The following is a 21,075-nucleotide window of genomic DNA, read 5'->3' on the forward strand; positions in this document are numbered from 1 at the left end:
TAAAAATAGATAAAAATATATTGAAAATATGTTGAAAGCTTCAACAATAATGAAGTTCAAATTGCATACTTTTGGAATGTGAATGCAATACAGCAATGTAAGGTTATTTGATAACGTATGCTTTGATAAAATAAAATATTTTATAAAATATATAAATGCATTCAATGTAATTTAAAAAGTCTTTATTACAAGTAATGACATCAGTCTGCACAATGCAAAATATAACGGTGATGTTATTCGATACTGCACTATTTTATTTTGTCTTCATTCATTCAATTTGATAATTTATAAAAGAAAATAAAAGCGGATCTGTGCGATAAAATCAAACAAGGAAACTATTTTACAGGTGAGTGCTGTCTATCAATTAGATGGCTGGGAGTGAAAACAAAAATACACCTATCTTCACCCATATTGATATAATGCTCAATTTACACGAAGCTCATTTTTCAAACTGACAGGCTGGTATATTTCATTTGTGGCATAATTAGTCATTCATCATTCAGAGATTGCACTACTTTCAGACTTCTTTTAAAATCACAAAAAATCAGACATTTTGATTAAGTTGTTTCATTTCCCCCTGTGACAGGAGATAAGAAAACAGTGTGAACTAATATGAACAGTGACAAAGACCTCAGAAGGTATTTGAAGTTGAATCAGAGACCCTGGCTCATTCACAGGTTATGAAATTGAACCAAAAAATAAATTCCATCTTAAATGACTGCACAACAATATGGGCTTGTGGCTTAAATGATTAAAATAACTGCTGTGGGAAAAGGTAGTAATTAAAGTATTAAGTATTAAGTATTAAAATATACTGACATTAAAATAAGTGAAGTGGCACCATATGTACGTTGGCATATACATATACAACTCAAAGGTAAAATTTATTAAGACAGTCGTATTACCTGCTACAAGATCTGAAGCAGATTGTGTAGAACAAACAAGTTTTGTCGGTCCCTGGAGCAAAAACGGATGTACAGATCAATATAAAACCATCACACCAGAGCCTACGGCGAGTCAGCAACCCTAATTAATACTGAAGACCTTCTCTGCATAATAATAATAGAACTTCTGTAATACTGTCCAGGAAAGTCATTTGCAAGATGCGACAACACACTTCGATTTCTTTCAGAGACCATTAATGTATGCATCAGTAAGCGCAGCTGTTTTGGTTAGAAAAATGTCTTCACATTTCTTTCGGCAACAATGAAGTTATCAAGTTCACCCAATCCAAGTAAGGCATGTAAATAGACTCGGCAGTTAATTAAAGTCAGTGTCTAGCATAAAAAAACTACAATAAAATCCACTTACTACCTTTGTTTTCATAATGGCAAAACATTTTAGCTAGGTGATTCGTCCATAAAGGATGATGCACTTGGAACTAAGCAGCCATCTACTTGAGAAAATATGGCATCTTCAGCAACATAATGAGCAGTTTTCAAGCCAAGTCATAATTATCATACGAAAGCTGCTTCAAATGAGTGATGCTGTCTGAAATGGAAGCAGAGAAAAAAAAAATTAATCCACAAATTCTCAAGTGGGTTCATTGGGTATAATTTGAATCAAGACCTACACAAAATGCATCTTACCAAGCACCCACTGCTCAGACAGGATCCTACATCCCACGGGTCTCCTGCCGTTGTACCTCCCTATGCAAATTCTGGCCTGACGTAGAGTTTTGCAGATTGTCCCCCCGCACAGCTGGATCAGCTCTACCATACTAGGAGCAGGCGGCTGGGAATGCTGAGACACAAACATGGGCGGTTGGTCCTGGAACAGGTCCTGCTGGGGATGGTCCCCGGAAGATAGATGCCTCTGAAGACGGCAGATCTGGGAACAGATAGAGAGCCAAATCTGAAATTATCTGAATTATCAATATACAATAATAATAATAATGCATTTTAAATGACTGAAGCACAGATTCCTATCCCCTCCATTAGCTGCATTAGCCGTGGTAGTGTTGACTTCATTTCACCAATCCTGGCAGTCACATGACCACATGCAATCTTTGTAGGTTCATAAGTGAAGAATGGCCAAACAAACGGAATATACACCAGGTAGCGACTCTCAGTTTCAAGAACATCCATTTCTGGCCTGACATTTGGCCCAGTTTCATCCTGAGCTATCGTCTGTGCCCAAATGTGGAATTGTCAACCTACAAAAGCTCAATGTCTCACTAGAGAAAGCCCTATTGTTGTTAACTAGTAGTTTTGGCCACATATAGTACACTATAACTACCATCACTTGTTTTTTTTAAGCTTAAAACCGTTATTCACCTTGGGAAAAACTTCATACGAGACGGCAAATTGAAATTTTAGTGTCATTTATTTGAGAAAGTATTTCTGGGATTAATGAATGAAGCTCTGAGCTCTCACCACAGGATTGTTTGGTATCCAGTAGGGGTCACTTACTAAACTGAAAGGGACAATCTGCGCTATTGCGAGTTGAATGCCAGGAAACAAGCGCTAAGGCTTTCAGCCTTTTGTAAATGTTCACACCGGTTTTATTTTACATCAAGTAATCAGGGATAGACCCGAAGAGTTCAGGGACAGGGTCAGGTTAACATGAACCCATATTGTGTACTTCCAGGGGGGAGCGACTCAACACTTAATGTGGGTCCTATTGTGTGACTAAACGAGCACAAAAAAGCACACTGGTTCATAATAGGAAGAGATGGAACATAATAAAACTTTGTTGTAACAAAACACACAAACACATCACTCGTGTTTGAGTGGGAATAACATGTTTTTCGCAGAACCTTGGCACTTGGAAATAATGGCGTTTGTGCTCAAGACTGACAAGTGTTGAAATCAGTAAAGTTCCGCCGCTTGTAACAAAAGGTTGTACTTCCAACACCTGCAAGGTTAGAAAAAAAAAGATGAAAAAAACATGCATGTATTGCTAGGCTTGTATGTACGACATTTCAGCTGATTAAAAAAAAAGTTTTGTGAAGGAAATTTTGCAGTTTTGTTGATGCCTGGCACAATGAATTGTTAGCTAACTTGGCTAGCACGTCAAGGGCTTTCAGAGTCTTGCATCATTCATGCAGGCAACATTGGCACGGAAAATAATTGGTTCATTCACCATGAATTGAACCTTTGAGCATCCAGCTACAAGCTAACCATTATAAAACCTTTGACACGAACAGCACAATTTTAGCTTTCCATTAAAATAAAAGAAGGATGTTCCTCTAATAACTACAAGCTCAAGATGGCACCAGGTTCTGACTTTGACAGTATTCTAAATTAAGAAAATACCCACAACATTTTCAGCAATACTTTGGTGTCCATAAAAACTAATGTAAATACTATTAAAAGACAATTGTTAGGTGGTTCAGTACATGTACATACATAAGACGATTAGTAGAAAGGAAACTTGCAAGCAACGGTGGAAATAAGATTAAAATACCAGTCGTCTCCATAAGTGCAATTCAGATTAACTGTGGCAAGCCGAAAGTCACAACAACAGCATGAACACCTGCAACGTCACTGTTTTTGGGGAATGACGACATGCACTTCCTCCTCTGTTGTAATGCGCCTTCAATATTTAGCATTTCCCTTCACTGTAGAATATTACATCAGCTGACTTCCTGCAATTCTGTTTCACTGGTTCAATCTATTTGTGAAACTCCAAGAAAGTAGTGTGGTCGAGTTGGACTTGCGGAGGGAAAAAGTGAAACTCAAGTGTGAGAGATTAAGGAAAATGAGTCTTTTCAAATGAGGGGCCCTTAGGAGGGAATCTCCTGAAACAAATGCATACAGAATGCGATTAAGGCACATTCTTGCTGTTTGTGACAAAACATCCTCATGTGTCTTTTCTGGACTGCGTGTCCCCAACGGAGACATGGGTATCCATTTCACACAAGAAATGGAAGTATTAACAGTGCTATTGAGGTCAAATGTAGATTTTGTTTTTCTGAGGATTCACCTGGCAAAAAGTAAACACAAGTTTGATTAATTTTCAAAAACACAACAAAAGACAAATACGCTGGTGACAGGGATTTCGGAAAAATATTGTCTTTCACAACATGTGCACATTCAGTAAATATTGGATGTCTGATCTTTAGACAGCTGTATTTTTTTTAATCATTTTTATGTCTGTCAGAAAATTTGGCCTCGAGAGAAAAATATTTCACTTCATACTATTCCTTATGACTGGCAAGCAGTCCAAGGTGTACGCTGCTTTTCAGCAGGGTTAGGCTCTAGTTACCCACTTGATTACTAAGGTGAGTAGAATAGAAAATGAAAGAATTCATTATTGTGTGTGAAAATATAATTAAAACAAGTCAAACAGAGTCATAGAGCAACAGTAATGCGGTTTAGAATGAGCAAAATAGCACTTTATAAAATTGTACTTTAAAAAAAATACAGTACTGAACTAATAATATTGAACAGCATTTGCCAATTTTTTTTTTTTTTACTTCAGTTCAATAGACATTGTGCTGCTGAGATGTTGATAATGTGACCGTGTGGTTTTTAATCCATCATTTAAAAACAAACCAAACAAATCATACACACACATATAAAAAAAAAAAACCCTTAAGCGTGTTTTTTGAAGCACTCACAAATATTTTTCAATGAACTGTTGGCTGCCACTGTGACTATAACAGTGCCGGCCGGAGGTGGACAGCTGCATCCTGCGTGGCTGTTTAACCAGTAGAGGGAAAAACACGTGGGCATTGTGTAGGATATAGTAGAGAATGTGTAGTTTGTGCATCTGCCTCTAAGTGTTGTTGGTGTGCATTATAATAGATGAGGGGCTTCACTGGGTGGCCACATGGAAGGGGGAGTGGTTAAAGTCACAGTTAGCGAATCGGGGGGTGTCGAGGGCAGCTCAAACAAGTAGCTGGAGCCTTGATGAAAAACCCACGCATGCAGTCGGGCACCGGTAAACTGTGAGAATAATCCTTTGATTTCTAATGTTCCTACTGAAGGTCATATAAGGACTCTGCAGAACCTCAAGGGGATTTACACTTTGATGCCATTGGGAAAAGTAATATTTGAAAGAAAAACTTTTTGAGGATCAGAACAAACTAAACTGAAGAGGAAAGTTCACTGAAGATGATGCACGTCGTCTTGTTCGTTTTAAGCGTCTGTCTAAGTGCGGGGAGGGGATATCGGACGAGTTCAGACAGCACCGCGGGCAAGAGACAATATCAGATCCAAAACGGCCCATGCAGCTATACCTTTCTTCTCCCTGAGCAGGAGAACTGCCAAAACCCGAGCAACGGCTACAATTATCCAGTTCAAAAGGACGGGCCTGCAGACAATGAAGAGTCAGCGCACAGGCTGGAACAGCTAGAGATGGTCATGGAGAACAACACACAGTGGTTGCTGAAGGTAAAGTCCCGTGCAGCCATCATGTCACATACCATCAGAAATAGACGTAATAGGATTAAATGAGCATTCTGTGAGCCAAACAATTTCAACTTCTTCTACATGCTTGTCAAGTTAAGCCGATTTCTAGCTAAACCTTTTAGGAAATGCACACATCCAGGTCAAACGGGGACAGGGATTTGTATCAACGTTTTGTAACTTAATCATTTAACGTATTATTTTCGATAATTGTGAAGTAATTGTGGTCACGTACAATGATCTCCAGTTCAAAACTCTCAAAAAAGGCAACGGATGTACGTGGTCATGATCTTGGAGCACTCAATATTAATCCCTGTATTTAACCAAAGCTCTACAAGCACTTTTACATTGTAAATGTGTGATTGAGTATGAAACAACATTGAAGTAGGCTCAGACGTGTATTCTTTGCAAAAGGTCCAGAGGGATGAAAACTCATAACAGGTGTCAGATTGACAGGTGCATATGTCCTTTTCAGTGTGCCGAGCCATTTCTTGAGGCATAAAAGCACAGATGACCTTTTTTACACTCGCTCTTCAGAGAATGTTTAATAAAGAGGAGCAGACAAGAGTCTTTCACAGTCGGAGTGCACAAACAGATTCTCGGAATAAAACGCAAGGGATGATGCTTTCAAAAGAACAGCTCAGCAGGGAATACTTTTGATGCGCTTTCAACAACTAAACCTCAGCTGCTCATCAAATAGAAATCTTGGTAATTTGTTGCTGCGATTGTTGAATCGACTTTGTAAACATTGTGACGTCCATTTACTTTGCTAATAATTAAAGGAAGTTAAAAAGGGACTGTACAGGGCAGTGTGTTGACTTTCTGATAATACGAAAGTGTTTTTACCCACTGTATTATTAAATAGTGTTTGTTTTTCTTCCCCTTTTGATTCAACCAATCACCAAACAGCAGTGTGTATAGCTCTAACCCTCACGAGCACTGGCATCCCAACAAAGAGCTCCTCCAGTTCAGTGCCAAACTAAACTCAACCTAACAGCTTGGTGTATTTCATCCAACTAACTTGGATTTAAGTCATGAAGTCCGACACCATTCATAAAATTCCGGTGGGAATTATCGTGCATACCTGAGCCAGTTAAAGAAGTAATGTGAGGTTATTAAGTAATCGCAGCAAATAATAAAAGTATTTCTAATGAATTTCTTCAAAGTCGCCTTTGCATATGAGCAGCTGGGGGAAGTGATGTTACGTTTTACGTGTGACAGAGGAACACAGTCATTTTTTTTTTTACCGGATGACTCGGAGGCCTTGCGGAATCAACAACTGATTAGATCATTAGCTGTAAACAAGACATCCTGACAACAATTCAAAAGGCCCCTCAATAACCGTGGATGTGTCACAAGGAACAGCCGCGAGGAGATGATGAGAAATTAAATGCACCCTAACAAGCTTCAAGAAATTTGAAAAAAAAAAATTCCAACTCCATGCAGATAAGGAAAATATATATATTCGGGTGAGGTGAGCTTGCGGCTCTAACACGTCATGGTGTCATGAAGGATGTAACTCCTCACTCAACACTTCCATCCTGTTTACGAGTCGTGTGACCTGATTGGCACTCAGGAACACCATGCAGGAAATAACTTAATGATTGGTCTTGGTCTAAATCCGGAATACCGTAAGGTACATAAGAACATATCGAGTTAAAATTAAAACGGTGACCTTTTCCCATCTTGAGGCTAAAGACTATTGTAATACGCATTTGGTTCAAGTGTTTGATATAGAGTGATCATGTCATGATGATACACTGATTTGTGATGCTTACATATATCACAATATAAAATATAATATTGTGTATTCTGTTTTATAAATTGATATTGTAAAAAGTGGAGACAGCTTTAGGCTTTGAGACAAGATAGTAAAGGGGTCAAAGTGGAAATTGTTGCTTGGCCGATGCCATTAGTTATTTTGTCCTTAGAGGTAATGTTACACTGCACACTCTTGATTGTTTCGATTGTGGTTGATTCATTTTAATCTTTCATTTGTGCCACAGCTACAGAATTACATCCAGGAGAGCATGAAGCAGGATATGGTCCAAATACAACAGAGTGCAGTGCAAAATCACACAGCTACAATGATTGAAATAGGAACAAACCTACTCAGTCAAACTGCAGAGCAAACAAGAAAACTGACCAATGTGGAGGCGCAGGTGAGAGACTACTTTAACTGGTTATAAAGAAAAACAGCAAATATTGGCTTGTACTGCTTTCACACAAACTAAAATAGCAATACTACACCTCTGATTATATAATTACTTTTCATGCTTCGATTTCACGTCATAAAACCTGAGTTGCCACCATTTTGGTTCCAATAAAACCTTCTTTGCATTATACTACACAGAATTGTATATTGATATTTTTCAAATATATGTGAAAACAGGAATGGACCTGTCAGTTTATTATTGTCGCTTAACATCAACGACCTTATGTGAGCCAACAGAGGAGCATTTCCTGTTATTAGCACACTTGTATTCCCACAGAAAGAGTCTATCAGTTTGTCACAATCAGACATCCGTCTGTTCAAACACATCATTGGAGAAGTACAAGTAGATTCCACGTAAACAAGCTGGTTTTTGCTGAGTTCAGTTTCCTCAAACTGGGGGAAAAAAAAAAGATCGAGGCAAGGTGCTCAACCTGAGAATTTAGTTCAATACTGTCTGTGGGGATACACGGTGTTTGAAAGTTTCCAAAAGTTAAAGTACATCTGCTCCATTGGAATTCAGTTGCTTTCCTGTCATAAAATTTCCATTTCGCAAATGCCTGTTTGTAGAGGTGTAAACTCGAGTTAAAATAATCCCATCAAACAGGGAACACGAGTCCACACAGTATTGACTCGCGCACTAAACATCAAACCTGAGATGTGTTTCTCACTACAAGGGAATAGAATTGAAAATCCAGTTACATAACAGTCACCTTAACTGTATATCAATGCAAACAATGCGCTGCATTTTTTTGCATCATACATTCTTAAGAGAGCCAATTTCCTATTTTTGTAACCGGTATTTCTCCACGGTGTCGTTAATAACACACACACTTTCCCCAGTGCCTCGCATAGCTTCTAACACTCGGGACTAGTGAGTTACTTTGATCTGCGCATCACCATTGGCAACAACGCTTCTGCGAGTGTGTGAGAAACCCGAGGGTCTGCTTCGATCAATGCGCAAACACGCTTACACCCATTTTCTGATCATTAAAAAATGGACTGTGGATTAGTTGAAAGACACTGGTTGTTTAGGTGGATTGATTGTTTGATATCCTCTTTTATTTCCAGGTTATTAATCACGCAACTCGACTTGAGCGGCAACTGCTTGAGAATTCTTTGTCGACAAACAAACTGGAAAAACAAGTTATTGTCCAATCAAATGAAATCAATAAACTGAACGACAAAAACAAGTGAGTACATGACGATACCTGAAATTGCAAAATGAAACCGTGACACACACACAAAAAAAAAAACTTTATCGAATAACCTGAATTATCTACTGATTCAGCTTGTTGGAAAAGAAAGTAAAGGAGTTGGAGGAAGAGAGGCAGGTCGAGCAGAAGATGCTTCGACTGGAAAAAGACCAGCTTCAGATCCTAATAGAGAGGCAGACAGCCATCATTGGTGAGCTGGAGCAACAGCTGCTCAAGGTGTCATCCAACAACAGTGCCCTTCAGCATCAGCAACAGGAGCTTCTGGAGACTGTGAATCACCTCATTCACACCTTCTCCACTGGCACAGCCCAAGGTAGGTGACCAGGAAAAGACTTCAAGAGAAATAGACTGAATAAACTAAATGTGGCTGCCAGCGAGATCAAGTATTGGCTAAAAGAGGAGCACCCCAAAACATTTGTTGCCACTCACTTTAGCAAACATACCATATATAATCCTAATCCACATATACAGAGTTGAGTACACTCCTCACATTAGTTTAATATTTTTCATGGGACAACACTGAACACGTAGACCTGAAAATAACTCAAAACACAGCCATTTTGTTTCATTATTTCACTGTGTCTTGACATTCCTGGTTTTCTCAATGAATTGTAACACCCCAGTGTCAGCAGCACTCATGGAGTCCTTACACCAAGACACTCTCACAATACTCAACTAAAGGCGAGACACTCTTTTCATTGCGCTCCTCTTGTGGTTTTTGCCACACACACTTTGTCACCATGTGTACCAGTAAATTAATCTTGATCTCGCCTCAACACAGAACAAGGTTCCAGTAATCCACGTCCTTAGACTGCTTATCTTCAACAAACCATTTGCAGACTTTCTTATGAATGACTTTTTTTTTTTTTAAAAAAGATCCTCCAAGAGTTTTTTGACATATTCAACTTCCAGTGACCAGTATGAGTGTGAGAAAGTGATAACACCAAATTTAACAAACCTGATATCCATTGACAACAGAGACCTATAATGTAACAATGAGTCACAAGACATCAGGGAGGGGAAAATGGCCTATTGGGCCTAATTTGGACATTTTCGCTGAGGGGTTTACTCAGTTTTGTTGCCAGTGGTTTAGATATAAATGGCTATGTATTGGGGAAAGAAAATTTCCAATTATTTGGACTACGGATGGAAATGAGCTTTCTGCCAAATGTGATGCAAGTATCTCTTCATGCCTTTGATACTTATAAATGTATATCCTCAATTTACCATTAAACAAGCTATACACTGACTAATTTACATTGCAGCAAAACAAACCAGACTTTTTCCTACATTGCAGAGACAAAAGCTGCCATGATGCAGGATACTCCCTCCACATTCATGGACTGCGCTGCCGTCTTCAAGTCAGGAAACACAAAGAGTGGGGTCTATACTCTCACTTTACCCAATACTACAATGGAGGTTAAGGTGAAGTACATTCCGTTATATTTTGCCACTGAATAATATAAAATTGATAGATTACTGTCTGATAACATTTGCGGTGTGTGAAATGAAATGGAAAGCTGCATTTTTTTTTCTTTACGTGAGAAGTCAGCTTTCCAAAGGAATGCATTCTCTTGTGCTCAGCAACAAGTTCTCTTGACTGGCCCACCCTTACATAAGTTGCACACAGGGCAGCATTGGATTAACTGTTCAAACAGCAGAAAAACTAAAACGTCCAGACAACCCCAGTGATGATCTGCATGCTTCAGCTAAAACTGTGATCTCCTTAGAAACACTTTACTTTTCAGTGTTTACTGGACGTTAACATTCAATGAGATTGACTTTAAGTGTCTAACTTGAAATAAAATAAGGTGTCAGTGTCCAGTTAAAAATGGACATTTGCAAGAGATGGAAATTTAACTATTTGCAATTATTCCTTAACCAACTTTTCTTTTTGTTTACAGGCTTTTTGTGACATGGAGACTGAGGCAGGTGGCTGGACAATGCTACAAAAACGCCTTGATGGCAGTGTTGACTTTCATCGTACGTGGCAAGAGTATAAAAAGGTAAGAAGTGGGGAAAAAAAGGAAATATTCTTCTTCAGAAAAAAACATCCCCTTGGCTACGGGTTTAATTCTAACTTCTCAGAGTAGTTAGTTCCCCTGTTGATGCTTGATTGAAGTTGCTTGTGTGCCTTTGCACAGGGTTTTGGAGATCCTTCAGGCGAATTTTGGTTAGGAAATGAATTTGTATCAAGGCTGACAAGCCAGCACTCCTACAGCCTCAGGATCCAATTGAGTGACTGGGAAGGGAACTCGGCTTTTTCCCTGTATGATCAATTCTCACTTGATGGCGAAGGACAAAACTACAGGTGAGTGGAGTGCACATCACCCAATTAACTACACTGGAGGAGAAACGTAACAAATACTAGTTGCCATTTAAGTGATACATTGTTTACGCTTCAGGCAACCAAAAAGGTGCTGAACACTGCCTCAGAAATCTGCCAACTTTAATACAAATTGTTTTCATTCAAATGTGATTACAAAATAGACTATGAATACAGCCTCAGGTTTTAAAACACTGACAAAAATATACATAATGTTCTTTAGCCTTTTTGCTAATTTATTCATATTGCTACTCGCTAAAAAAAAACAAAAAAAAACCCTGACATTCACAAAAAGTGCCTGGATAGATTTTTCTTCACAAGCAAAAAATTGACGAGTCACAACTATGGCTGGATATCAGAAGTTTGTTGGTGTGTTGACATTTCATTTTACACAAGGGGGGTTCGGGTATAGATAAAGAATTTGCCCTTATCCATTCTATAAACCTGCATGCCAGTCAGAGCGGCTGTTTGTTATAAGAAGGTATGTCCGTTGTATTTTGAGGAACAAGCGTTATTGACTTCATTCTTCTACTTCCTTAATTTTTCCTTTTCCACTCTACAGGATACACTTTAAAGGCTACAGTGGAACAGCAGGCAAAATAAGCAGCATCGGTCAGCCAGGAAGTGATTTCAGTACAAAGGATGCAGACAATGACAAATGTGTTTGCAAATGCTCACAATTGACAACAGGGGGTAAGAAACTTATTCTGACAGAACGTGCAATGCGTTTGATACAATGCATTAATTGCAGCACAACGGGCTAGATGCCAGAATTTTAAAGCCCCCAATCTGCTAAATGTATCTTGGCACTTTCCTAAAATTTCTGAAGGACATTATAAGGACTCCCGTTTCTTCTGGCCAGGCCAAAGAGCACAATTAGCCAGAGTTAATCACTGATCAACTCTTGAGGGAATTCAGTCACTACAAGCGCTGACATTAAAGAGCCTGGGAACAGAGTTTCTCTTTCTTCTTTTGTCGCTTAAAGGTCCTCCCTCCATTGCCTTGTAAGTGACTCTGCTGCCAGAAATTTTGCCTGCCTCTGTATTTGGGCTCCATCTAAGTGAGCCTAAAAGCCCAAACCGGGTCCTTTTTCCCATGGGGTCTGTCTCACATGGAATGCTTTCCATGCATATCATTCATGGCTACTGACAGAGCTAAGAAAAAGAGAACAAAGTCTGGCAACATGACGCTGTCCATTATGAGGGATGAAATCTTTATATAAACAAACATAATCCTTAAGTAAATGACAAGTTCTATAAAGAGGATGGCGGAAGGCAAATAACAGGCTACGTGTTCTCGGGATGCAAAGTACACAAGCGTCATTCTACAAATTAAACCAAATACATCCGGACCTACCAATACAATAAATCATCTCCTATTTAAAGTCAAAATCATCACTAAGTGTACTCTACATTTGTTTTTTGTGTTTTAGGTTGGTGGTTTGATGCTTGCGGACCGTCCAATTTAAATGGCATGTATTACCAGCGAGGCCAAAACTCCAATCGCTTCAATGGCATTAAATGGTACTACTGGAAGGGTTCAGGATATTCACTGAAGACCACATCTATGATGATTAGGCCAGCAGACTTCTAAATTGAACCATTTGAATGGGCACCGAACAAGATGGAGCCTAAAGCACTTCACGACATTCCTGAGAGGACTAATGGGGGAAATATACTATTTGGTAAAATCAACTCTTAATGATCCGAACCCAAAATGGTTCAACTATGGCACGCTGCACACCGAGATGCGGCCAAATGTGATTTAACTGCTGGGGTGTTTTCTCACATCAGCTTTTGAAACCAGAGCCAGCTGACAGACAAGAAGACCATACTGAACTTTTCTGAATTTATAATTTCATATGCACTTTTGGGTAGCGGAGAGTGTAGCTGAAAAGCAGAAGTGCAGCCAATGAATGGGGCAATTATTACCCACAGCCTCTCAAAAGACTTCACCGTCTTCTTCTTCCTCCCATTACCATCATAATATAACCACAGTGGCACAGGAAATGCATTTATTCCTTGACAATCACACAATATTATTCATTATTCAATACACTTAATATAATATAACACATGGGGGTCCTCAAATTGCTTTGCAATGAAAACACCAGGAGGTAGCGATCTGGTGTGAGTCACCAACTGTTATTTGTTGACGATTGCCCAGTTCAGTTGCATTTGGCGGCATCGCCGCGGTGTGCAGCGGGCCAAACATAAAAGAGAACAAAATTAAAATGGGGTTTATTCATTTTTTGAATTTGAAATCACACTGTACGTTTAATGTGTGGTTAAAGTGTACATTTACTTAGTAATATATATGTGGATAAAAACTTAGCAGTGTTCAGTGTTTCAGCCATGAACGCCAATGACACTTCCTAGAAATAGAGGCTGTGGTACAACAACATGAACATTGTATGGTTTCTGTTGAAGTTTAAAAAGCTGATTAGATATGTCACTGAGAATCTCAGTTAGGATTACATTTCCTTTAGTGAATGTATTCACTAGAGTACATTATACGTTTTATTTATGTGCTGAATTATTTGAGGATTTATTCTACTAGTTCCGTTGTATCATCACATCACCTGAGTGTGAGCTGCTAGCCAACTAGCATTTATATTGCACATGAGCAGTGCTTTGGGGAAAATATATCTTTATTTATATCATGATTCATTTGAATCTCTCGCTCTCCCTCAAAACTGGGTTTTTATGATAATGTATATATTTCAAGATTAGTTTGTGTAAAAAATGACATTTGTAAGGTCACCTTTGGTATTTCAAATGTTACTTCGTGAAGTCCAGAGGTTTGGCGTGGGTGTAGCTCATGGAGATATACAGTACTTATCACAGCAGAAATGTGAACTACTTTTCAGTGGTGGAGGGGCTGCATAGTTTATCAAAACTACAATTTGACGAAAAAGAAGACATGCATGTGGTTCTGCAAACAACACAAATGTACAATCTATCACGACAGAAATCTGCTGACATTTGTCCATGTCAAGAGTCTGTCGTTGCTCGCTGTGGCAGCAGAGGACAGTGACTCATGAGTTCAGGAAGAGGCAACATCCACATTTCTCACAGGATACTTCAGGAAAAACAAGCTGACTGAAAATGGATGGCTGGCAATAGAAACTAGCAGGCAGCACATGCATTGACTTCCTCCGTCTTGCATTTATGAACAATTGAAGTGCCAGTGAGGGGAGCATCACAAATGCTTTGGATTGTGAATATGAGAAATGACAGCAGATGCTGCACAGCGCAAAATTAATTTTCAACTGCATTTGTCAGAAAGTACAGAATATAAAAGTTTTATTTAAAGTGCAAGTTGAATCTAAGTTATGATCGGAAAAGCCTGAAGCTATAGTAACTGAGAAGATGTGAATTGAGAGAAGCAACAGAAGCACATGCATAGCTATTTTTCCATTGCTTTAATATTTCATACTTGTCCATTTAACCAGTAGTATGTTCTTGATCTAGTATACCTGGGGCCATTCAGTATCCACAAAGGAAATACCATGCACATGGTTAAGATTGTTTGGCAAGTGGGTGAATTTCTGAATTCTATTTGAATGTTTTTTATATTTTATTTTTAGGATCTGTAATTTTGTGTTTGAGTTCATATTGTCCCCTGAGGATCTTTATTTATGTGGAGGATGAATAAAAAAATAATTCAATTCTACAATTGAAGAAAACTTTTGTCAAAGAGAGACCGAACCAGACAAAGAATTAAGCATATCAGGTTGCTGCTGTATTAATTTTTCTATTTCATTTTTGAAATATAAAAGATGAAATGTAAAAAAAATACAGCTGCAGCCAAAAACAAAAATCAAAACGTCATACAACATCCAAACCAAGTTGATACTGGTACGCACCTGTGCGGCCGGAAACAGCTCGGAAAGTTCATACGGTTCCTCTGGAATCCACTCCCTTTGCTCCAAGCATGACATAATCTATTCAGGAATATTGAAAATGCATCTCAAAACAATCAAGTCTGTAATCTGCATATGATGCTGTGATTGGTGCCTTGACAAAGAACATACCCATTCAAAGGAGAGGATCCAGCAGCCACGAGCAATGCCCAGCAAAACATTCAAAGTCCGGCGGTGTTCCCCAGAAATCACATGAGTTGCACTGGGGCAAACTCGATCAGCGATAGAAAACCCACCCAATGTCTTCACAACCTGAGCGACTATGTTTTGTTTCCTGGGAGAAATGGACAATGGTCAAAGTAGTAAAGATTCACTTATTGCGACACGTTGCTTTAAATGGCTATTGGCGTTCAACTTAAGCTCGTGTATGTGAATATATTCTCAAGCACTACTTACTCAGTGGGCATGCTCGTCATTACCAGGGTTCTTGCCGCCTGCAAGACAAGTGGGATAAACATAATTGGTCATTATCTATTTCCACTGCAGGCACCTAGCCAGTAAAAAAAGTATGAGTGAGATATTTTACACCTCATGTTCAATAAGCACATATTGTATGTGTGACTGTGTGCCAGCATAAACCAGATCTAAGTGTTAATAAATGCGTGGGGGCACAAAATAAAAAAAAATAAAAGTAGAGAAACTGGCAGAAAAAAAACAGCTCAGAGTGCTTTAAATATTTTCTGTCAGGGTCCATTAGTTTGCATTGACACACAGATCATCATCTAACAAGACCAGACTGAGCAACTCTAATAACTATGTCAAATATATATGAACGAAGTGGACAAAAGAAAAAGGCATTAGATTCCAATAATGGGGACCGAAGCAGAAGTGCAAACGTGTCACACGAGGGCATGACAATTCAATTTCTTCCTTGACATACAATAATTCGAAGCGGTTACAAACAGTTCTCTGATATCTGGTCCCCCAGCTGGAAGGGCCAAGAGCAGGCTGCCAATCAAAGTGTCGACCCTCCTCTCCTGACCTCACCCCTGCTCCAACATCCCATTAATACTGATAAGAAGAATCACCAACACATCACAATTGCTACTCCACACTTGCCCGGTAGTGTGATGTGTGCTGCTGATAAACGGCATCATTAATAATACTTCATTCTTGATCCTTTCAGACTAACACTTGCATAAAAAGACCGTTGGTTCATCTCTTGCAAAGGAAGAGAAGGTTGCAAATAATGAGCCTACAACAAATTGCACCTCAGCAAAAGCTAAGGAATTTCATCAAAGGTCATATTGACGTCTTGAGAATGACGCTATTCGAGTAAATCAAAGACTGACAAGGAAGCTGGCCAGTGAAAAAAATCATCAAATGGCTTTGTGGCACATGTCGTCAAAGGCAGCAAGACTACCATCCATTCATCCATTTTCTGCACAGCTTATCATATTACAAGATGAAATCACTCTTGAAACATATGGAGGAGAAAAATTACATTATGGAGCATGTGACCACCAACACTTTTGCTCGCGTTTATTTACAACAGGATAGATCATTTCTATTTAACAAGTGACCTCTAAAGGACCCCTGTGTTATGTTACCTCACGATCTTTACGGTGCTGCCATAAAAGCTTCCTAGCTATGATCAGATTACATTTTAAACATTTAATATTTCTCCCTCGGGGTATTGGATGTGATGTTTAGCTTTCTCCAGCTGTGGCATGTTGAGGTTTACACCATAAAGAAAACAAAGGCCAGGTGCATTTCACAAACGAGGAAGTTATATTCTATCATCACAAAAGCAAAACACAGGAAAACCCAAAGACCAGACAGACGGACAGAAGCCCCTTGGCGAGATGCAGCCCTACCGAGGAAATACTCGATCTAAACATGGCTGGTGTGCATCCGAAACTGTCTGTATCAAGGAATACAATGGATGACGTGATTATATCATACTTAGGGGCTGCAGGGTAAATACATGAAGTCCAACAAATGACCATCAAAAGTCCTGTGAAAAAGTGGCAATGTCTCCTTCTTACATGAACCAGACAGAATTAAAATGGCAACAACTCAGCTCTGCTCTATTTTATGGGAAATGTGAGGAACTGTGAATATCAGATATAGCTGATTTAAATATTCTTAGTACCTTTTTTTTGCTGATGTTCTGAAAAAAAGAACAGGCGTGCTTATTGGGCTTCTCCTGGTTTTCATCTGTTGAAGCACCTGGAGCAGTACTTTCGCTTCCTCCTCCTACATGGGTAACAAAGTAAAAAAAAAAAAATGAAAACATTCAAGCAGACGTTGTCAGACTTCAAACTGCAACAGAACTTTCACATAAAAAGAGCCAGGAGACTTCATAAGAATATTAAGAGACATTCAGAATGGTTAACACTGGCAGAGCTCGAGGAGGGAAAAGCAGGGGCGCTTCCTCCCCGGAATTTGCTTGGACTCCAGGTGCCATGCCAGATCATTTACATTTGTGTATTTTACAATTTTCTTCTTTTTTTTTATTTGTAAAAAACAATCATTGCTTTGCCCTTGCCTTTGAGCTATCCTTGGCCTTTAGGAAAGAGTCACGAATGTACTTAAATGTTCATTATATAATCCCATTAAAACATCTTAATTATATCTAATTGTATTGCAAATAAGTGATATTTGTTGTTATTCACACACTGTGTAATTTACAAGGTCTGACCATCCCTGCTACTCACTTTGAAAACCGTCAGACAAATGACAAAGACGAGAGTTCTTTTCCGGCTCCAAGGTTGACATCGTCTCTGTTGGCTTTGTTGGATGAAGCGAGAGAGATTTTTTGTGAAGCCTTGATGCGTCTTCACTGATGCCTACAAATGGTAAAATGCTTTGCCTTACACGTTTGGAGGCCAGTGTTTGGGTCCCACTTGAATGATCGAAAGCAAGTAGATTCTCTTTGACATTATTTTGTGGACAGACATTGACAACAGACTGCGGCCTGCAACAGTGTTCACTGCTCGCTACTTTCCTCTTCTTTGAGCTCTTTGTTTCTGTAGAAGCACTTTTCAAACTCCTTTGTTTTCCTTTCTTTGGAACATAGTTCAACTCAGAGTAGATGTTACTATCTGTCAGGTCAGGCAAAATGGGCAAAAATAACTTTCTGTGGTGACTAGCTGAAGAGAAGAAGTCATCAAACACATCATCCACTCCATCAGGGGAATTCAAGGCGAGATTGTGAGATTTGCTGGATGAACTAAAAGAGTGTGCAAGTGCAGAAAGAGAACGTCTGCCTTGTGTTGGCTTGCTTAATAGCTTTGACTGGTCCTTAAATAGCGTGTCACCCAGTATGTGGCCAACGGAGTCCACCACATGAGGAATCTTCTTGTTCCTAACTTCTGCCCAGGGAATATTTGACCTTCCCTCATCAGACGTGTCAATTGTCGGTTCCATCGTTTTATTAAGAGAACTGCAGGAAGGCCTCTGTGACCTTCGCTTTCTATTGCAAGAGACTACTCCTGCTAATTTAGGTTTCTCTATTGGTGGTTGTGTTACTGAGGCTGTCCTTTGCTTTTCTGGTGTCTCCCCTTCCTCAGATTTAAATTTCTGAATTGGTGATTCTGTTACTGAGGCTGTCCTTTGCTTTCCTGGTGTCTTCCCTTCTTCCTCATCCAATGTTAATTCAACCATCTTCAAAGGACTAATGGACGGGCGTTCTGAAACGTCACGGCAGGGTGAGAGCCAAGGCTTTTCCAGGTCCTTGCTGAAGGGTTTGTCCAGCTTGTTCTGCTCCATAGTGTTACATACTTGACTCTTATTAGGGGAGTAACCAAGCTCAGCAACAGATGCACTAGAGTCCTCATCAGAATTTTCACCTATAGGAAGGAGGAGGGTGGGTTTTAAAGTGTGCAAAAGTGAAATTATGTGGATTATGACACAAATAAACAGTAATACTGCAAATGACAAACAATATATTTGAAGATCATTTTTTCCTTTCTTGGTTGGCTTACAAAAAAATCTGAAGACAGACGGTGAGGTCCCCAGTGGGGGCTCCACTTGTGATGATGAAGACATTTGTGAGGCTGAAAAATCAATGATGTAATTCTTTTCAGAATGTATTCAAAGTTTTGGAAATCATCAGTTCACATGTGTCGAGATGTATACCTGTGGGTGAGATATTTTCATGCTGCTCTTTCATGCGTTTCAAGCGTTCTGCCATGTATTCAGCTCTTTTAAATGACGGGCTATACAAAGTTCCACTGTCTTCATCAATAATAATAGGTGAATCATCTGGGACTGTGGAGGAGGAACATTCACAAGATAAATCATATTTTCTGGTTTGGAGAAGTTTAAAAACATCAAAAAGTATATTTTCTTTACCCATTGTTTTCTTGGGGATAATGTCTTTCATCAGTTTATCTAACTTCTTTTTCATGCGTCTGTCATTTTCTGTGGTTCTCACTGGACAGTCTCTGGGCAGCATGCAACGATGCTATACCATTCAAACACAAACATGATATCAACATGATACAACACAAGTGTGTGTGTTTTAGGTGGAAGTGAAAACAACATAACATTAACAGAATAGGATTCAAAAACCTCATTTTGCTTTCACAGATGGAGAGAAGAATGACTTTTGCCGGACGTCAGTTGGCAATTGTACAAACAACAACACATGAAATGACTTCAACTACGTACTTTCTTGTTCCATAATAAATTGCTTTCATCATTTAGGGCAGGATACAATTCTTCATCTACCAGCACGCCGTCGTCGTGACATCTGGAGATCATTTCAACGACAAAACAATACATACAATTTAGAAACAAAAGTAGTTTAATGCCAAGAGAGTCATGCTTACATACCTTCCTATCCACAAAACAGAGACGAGCTTCACATTACTCTTTTTGGCTTTCTTCCATGTGGCAGCATGACCATTGTTAAAGACCACATGCGTGACTTGTTTATTGAATGTTTTTGATACCTGTAATGAGTAAATGTCTTGTCAATAACTTTTGTAAAGACTCACTGTCTGTGCTTCTCGCAACAAAGCTGTGTGAATGCTGAGAGACAAAACATTTACACTGAGGGACTTTCTATTTGTGTTTTAAACATTTTCAAAACATGAAATTGAAGAATTGTGTTCCATTGACAACTGTCACCGCAATAATACCTTTATGAACTGTGCAGGTAAACATTGTGAATCTTGTTTGTCATACAAGTGATGCGATACTTCTTTGGGAATTGCCTTTTTTTTTTTTTAAGTGAATCTTACATATTACCTGAGCTCCCATTTCCTGCAGCTGCTGAATAAAAGGTTTCGAACAGTTGGCTCTCTTGTCAGATGACCACACATCCACAAAGGCAACGACATCTGGAAAAGGCATTTAAAGCCATGAATTCCTACAATGTGTTTTATTGTGTGGTGCTGAGGGTGTATTTACCTTTAAGAACTGTGTCATTGATGCCTGTAGTCATTACTGGCATCTTCAGCTCTCAATTCCCCTTGACAAAAACAAGTTTGTTTGTTTGTTTCTTTGTTTTTACTGCAATCTTGACAGGTTTAACTTGACGGGGGGGTTCATAAACACTGTAACCCAGGAAATTGCTCGTTCACAAGTTAATAATCACAAGAGACAATGACGACAACGAAGAAGAGTAAGAAATAAATCTGAACAATACAGATACGTATGTGTGGTTTGACACATAATCGTCATAACTATGGTATTATTCATCAAGCTTAGCCTTAGCTAACTTTCACGAGAGTTAGCATGAGCTAACTCTTCTGTTAATGGCTTCCGTTTCCGCACTATCCTGACACGTTGGATTAAAGTGTGTTGAATACCTACAATACAACACAAATGGTTGTATCCACTCAGTCGTGTGTTGTGTACTTACTTTCAGGGGCAATGGGCTTCAAATATAGCCCACTCGTGACAAAGAATCCGGCATGAATTCGCGCTCGTAGTTTGTGGGACATTGGATTGTGGAATACTCTCTGGTGATTGGCGGAGAGGTCTCAACGTCACCAGGAAAGGGCCGTGAATCAAGTTGTTGTTTTTTTAAACGTGATGAAATACTTTTTAAATTTAGTTTTTATTCTTTAATAACCAAATAAAGATTT

At 39.1% G+C, this 21,075-nt stretch overlaps 2 protein-coding genes across 3 annotated transcripts; one reads left to right on the plus strand and one right to left on the minus strand.

Moving 5' to 3' along the window:
• Nucleotides 1-167: 167 nt before the first annotated feature.
• Nucleotides 168-20,976, minus strand: mcph1 (microcephalin 1). 2 transcript variants are annotated; one of them, XM_049735984.1, is made up of 16 exons: nucleotides 20,850-20,976; nucleotides 20,396-20,456; nucleotides 20,234-20,325; nucleotides 19,817-19,935; nucleotides 19,652-19,733; nucleotides 19,334-19,445; nucleotides 19,118-19,249; nucleotides 18,964-19,035; nucleotides 17,855-18,828; nucleotides 17,695-17,767; nucleotides 17,130-17,233; nucleotides 15,431-15,468; nucleotides 15,146-15,308; nucleotides 14,978-15,055; nucleotides 1,590-1,830; nucleotides 168-1,491 (listed from the first exon to the last, which is right to left on the minus strand). In XM_049735984.1, the coding sequence occupies exons 2-16, from the start codon at nucleotides 20,436-20,438 to the stop codon at nucleotides 1,439-1,441; spliced, it is 2,376 nt and encodes a 791-aa protein (XP_049591941.1). In that variant the 5' UTR covers nucleotides 20,439-20,456; nucleotides 20,850-20,976; the 3' UTR covers nucleotides 168-1,438. The 2 variants fall into 2 exon arrangements, with proteins under 2 accessions (XP_049591941.1, XP_049591939.1); XM_049735982.1 differs by having other exon boundaries at nucleotides 17,695-18,828.
• Nucleotides 4,785-14,942, plus strand: angpt2a (angiopoietin 2a). The gene is made up of 9 exons (XM_049735985.2): nucleotides 4,785-5,339; nucleotides 7,361-7,516; nucleotides 8,638-8,759; nucleotides 8,858-9,096; nucleotides 10,081-10,208; nucleotides 10,688-10,789; nucleotides 10,928-11,094; nucleotides 11,672-11,802; nucleotides 12,542-14,942. The coding sequence occupies exons 1-9, from the start codon at nucleotides 5,061-5,063 to the stop codon at nucleotides 12,700-12,702; spliced, it is 1,485 nt and encodes a 494-aa protein (XP_049591942.1). The 5' UTR covers nucleotides 4,785-5,060; the 3' UTR covers nucleotides 12,703-14,942.
• Nucleotides 20,977-21,075: the final 99 nt, after the last annotated feature.

The sequence above is a fragment of the Syngnathus scovelli genome, chromosome 12 (genome assembly GCF_024217435.2).
Source record: "Syngnathus scovelli strain Florida chromosome 12, RoL_Ssco_1.2, whole genome shotgun sequence".
Classification (NCBI taxonomy): domain Eukaryota; kingdom Metazoa; phylum Chordata; class Actinopteri; order Syngnathiformes; family Syngnathidae; genus Syngnathus; species Syngnathus scovelli.

Coding starts and splice junctions, on each gene's coding strand:
- mcph1 (XM_049735982.1), bottom strand. CDS start 20,438: ATGCCAGTAATGACTACAGGCATCAATGACACAGTTCTTAAAG. Junction 15,469..17,129: donor AGAACATCAGCAAAAAAAAG/GTACTAAGAATA, acceptor CTTGTCTTGCAG/GCGGCAAGAACCCTGGTAAT. Junction 1,831..14,977: donor AGCTGTTTCCGGCCGCACAG/GTGCGTACCAGT, acceptor ATCTGTTCCCAG/ATCTGCCGTCTTCAGAGGCA.
- angpt2a (XM_049735985.2), top strand. CDS start 5,061: ATGATGCACGTCGTCTTGTTCGTTTTAAGCGTCTGTCTAAGTGCGGGG. Junction 5,340..7,360: donor ACACACAGTGGTTGCTGAAG/GTAAAGTCCCGT, acceptor TTTGTGCCACAG/CTACAGAATTACATCCAGGA. Junction 8,760..8,857: donor AAACTGAACGACAAAAACAA/GTGAGTACATGA, acceptor CTACTGATTCAG/CTTGTTGGAAAAGAAAGTAA.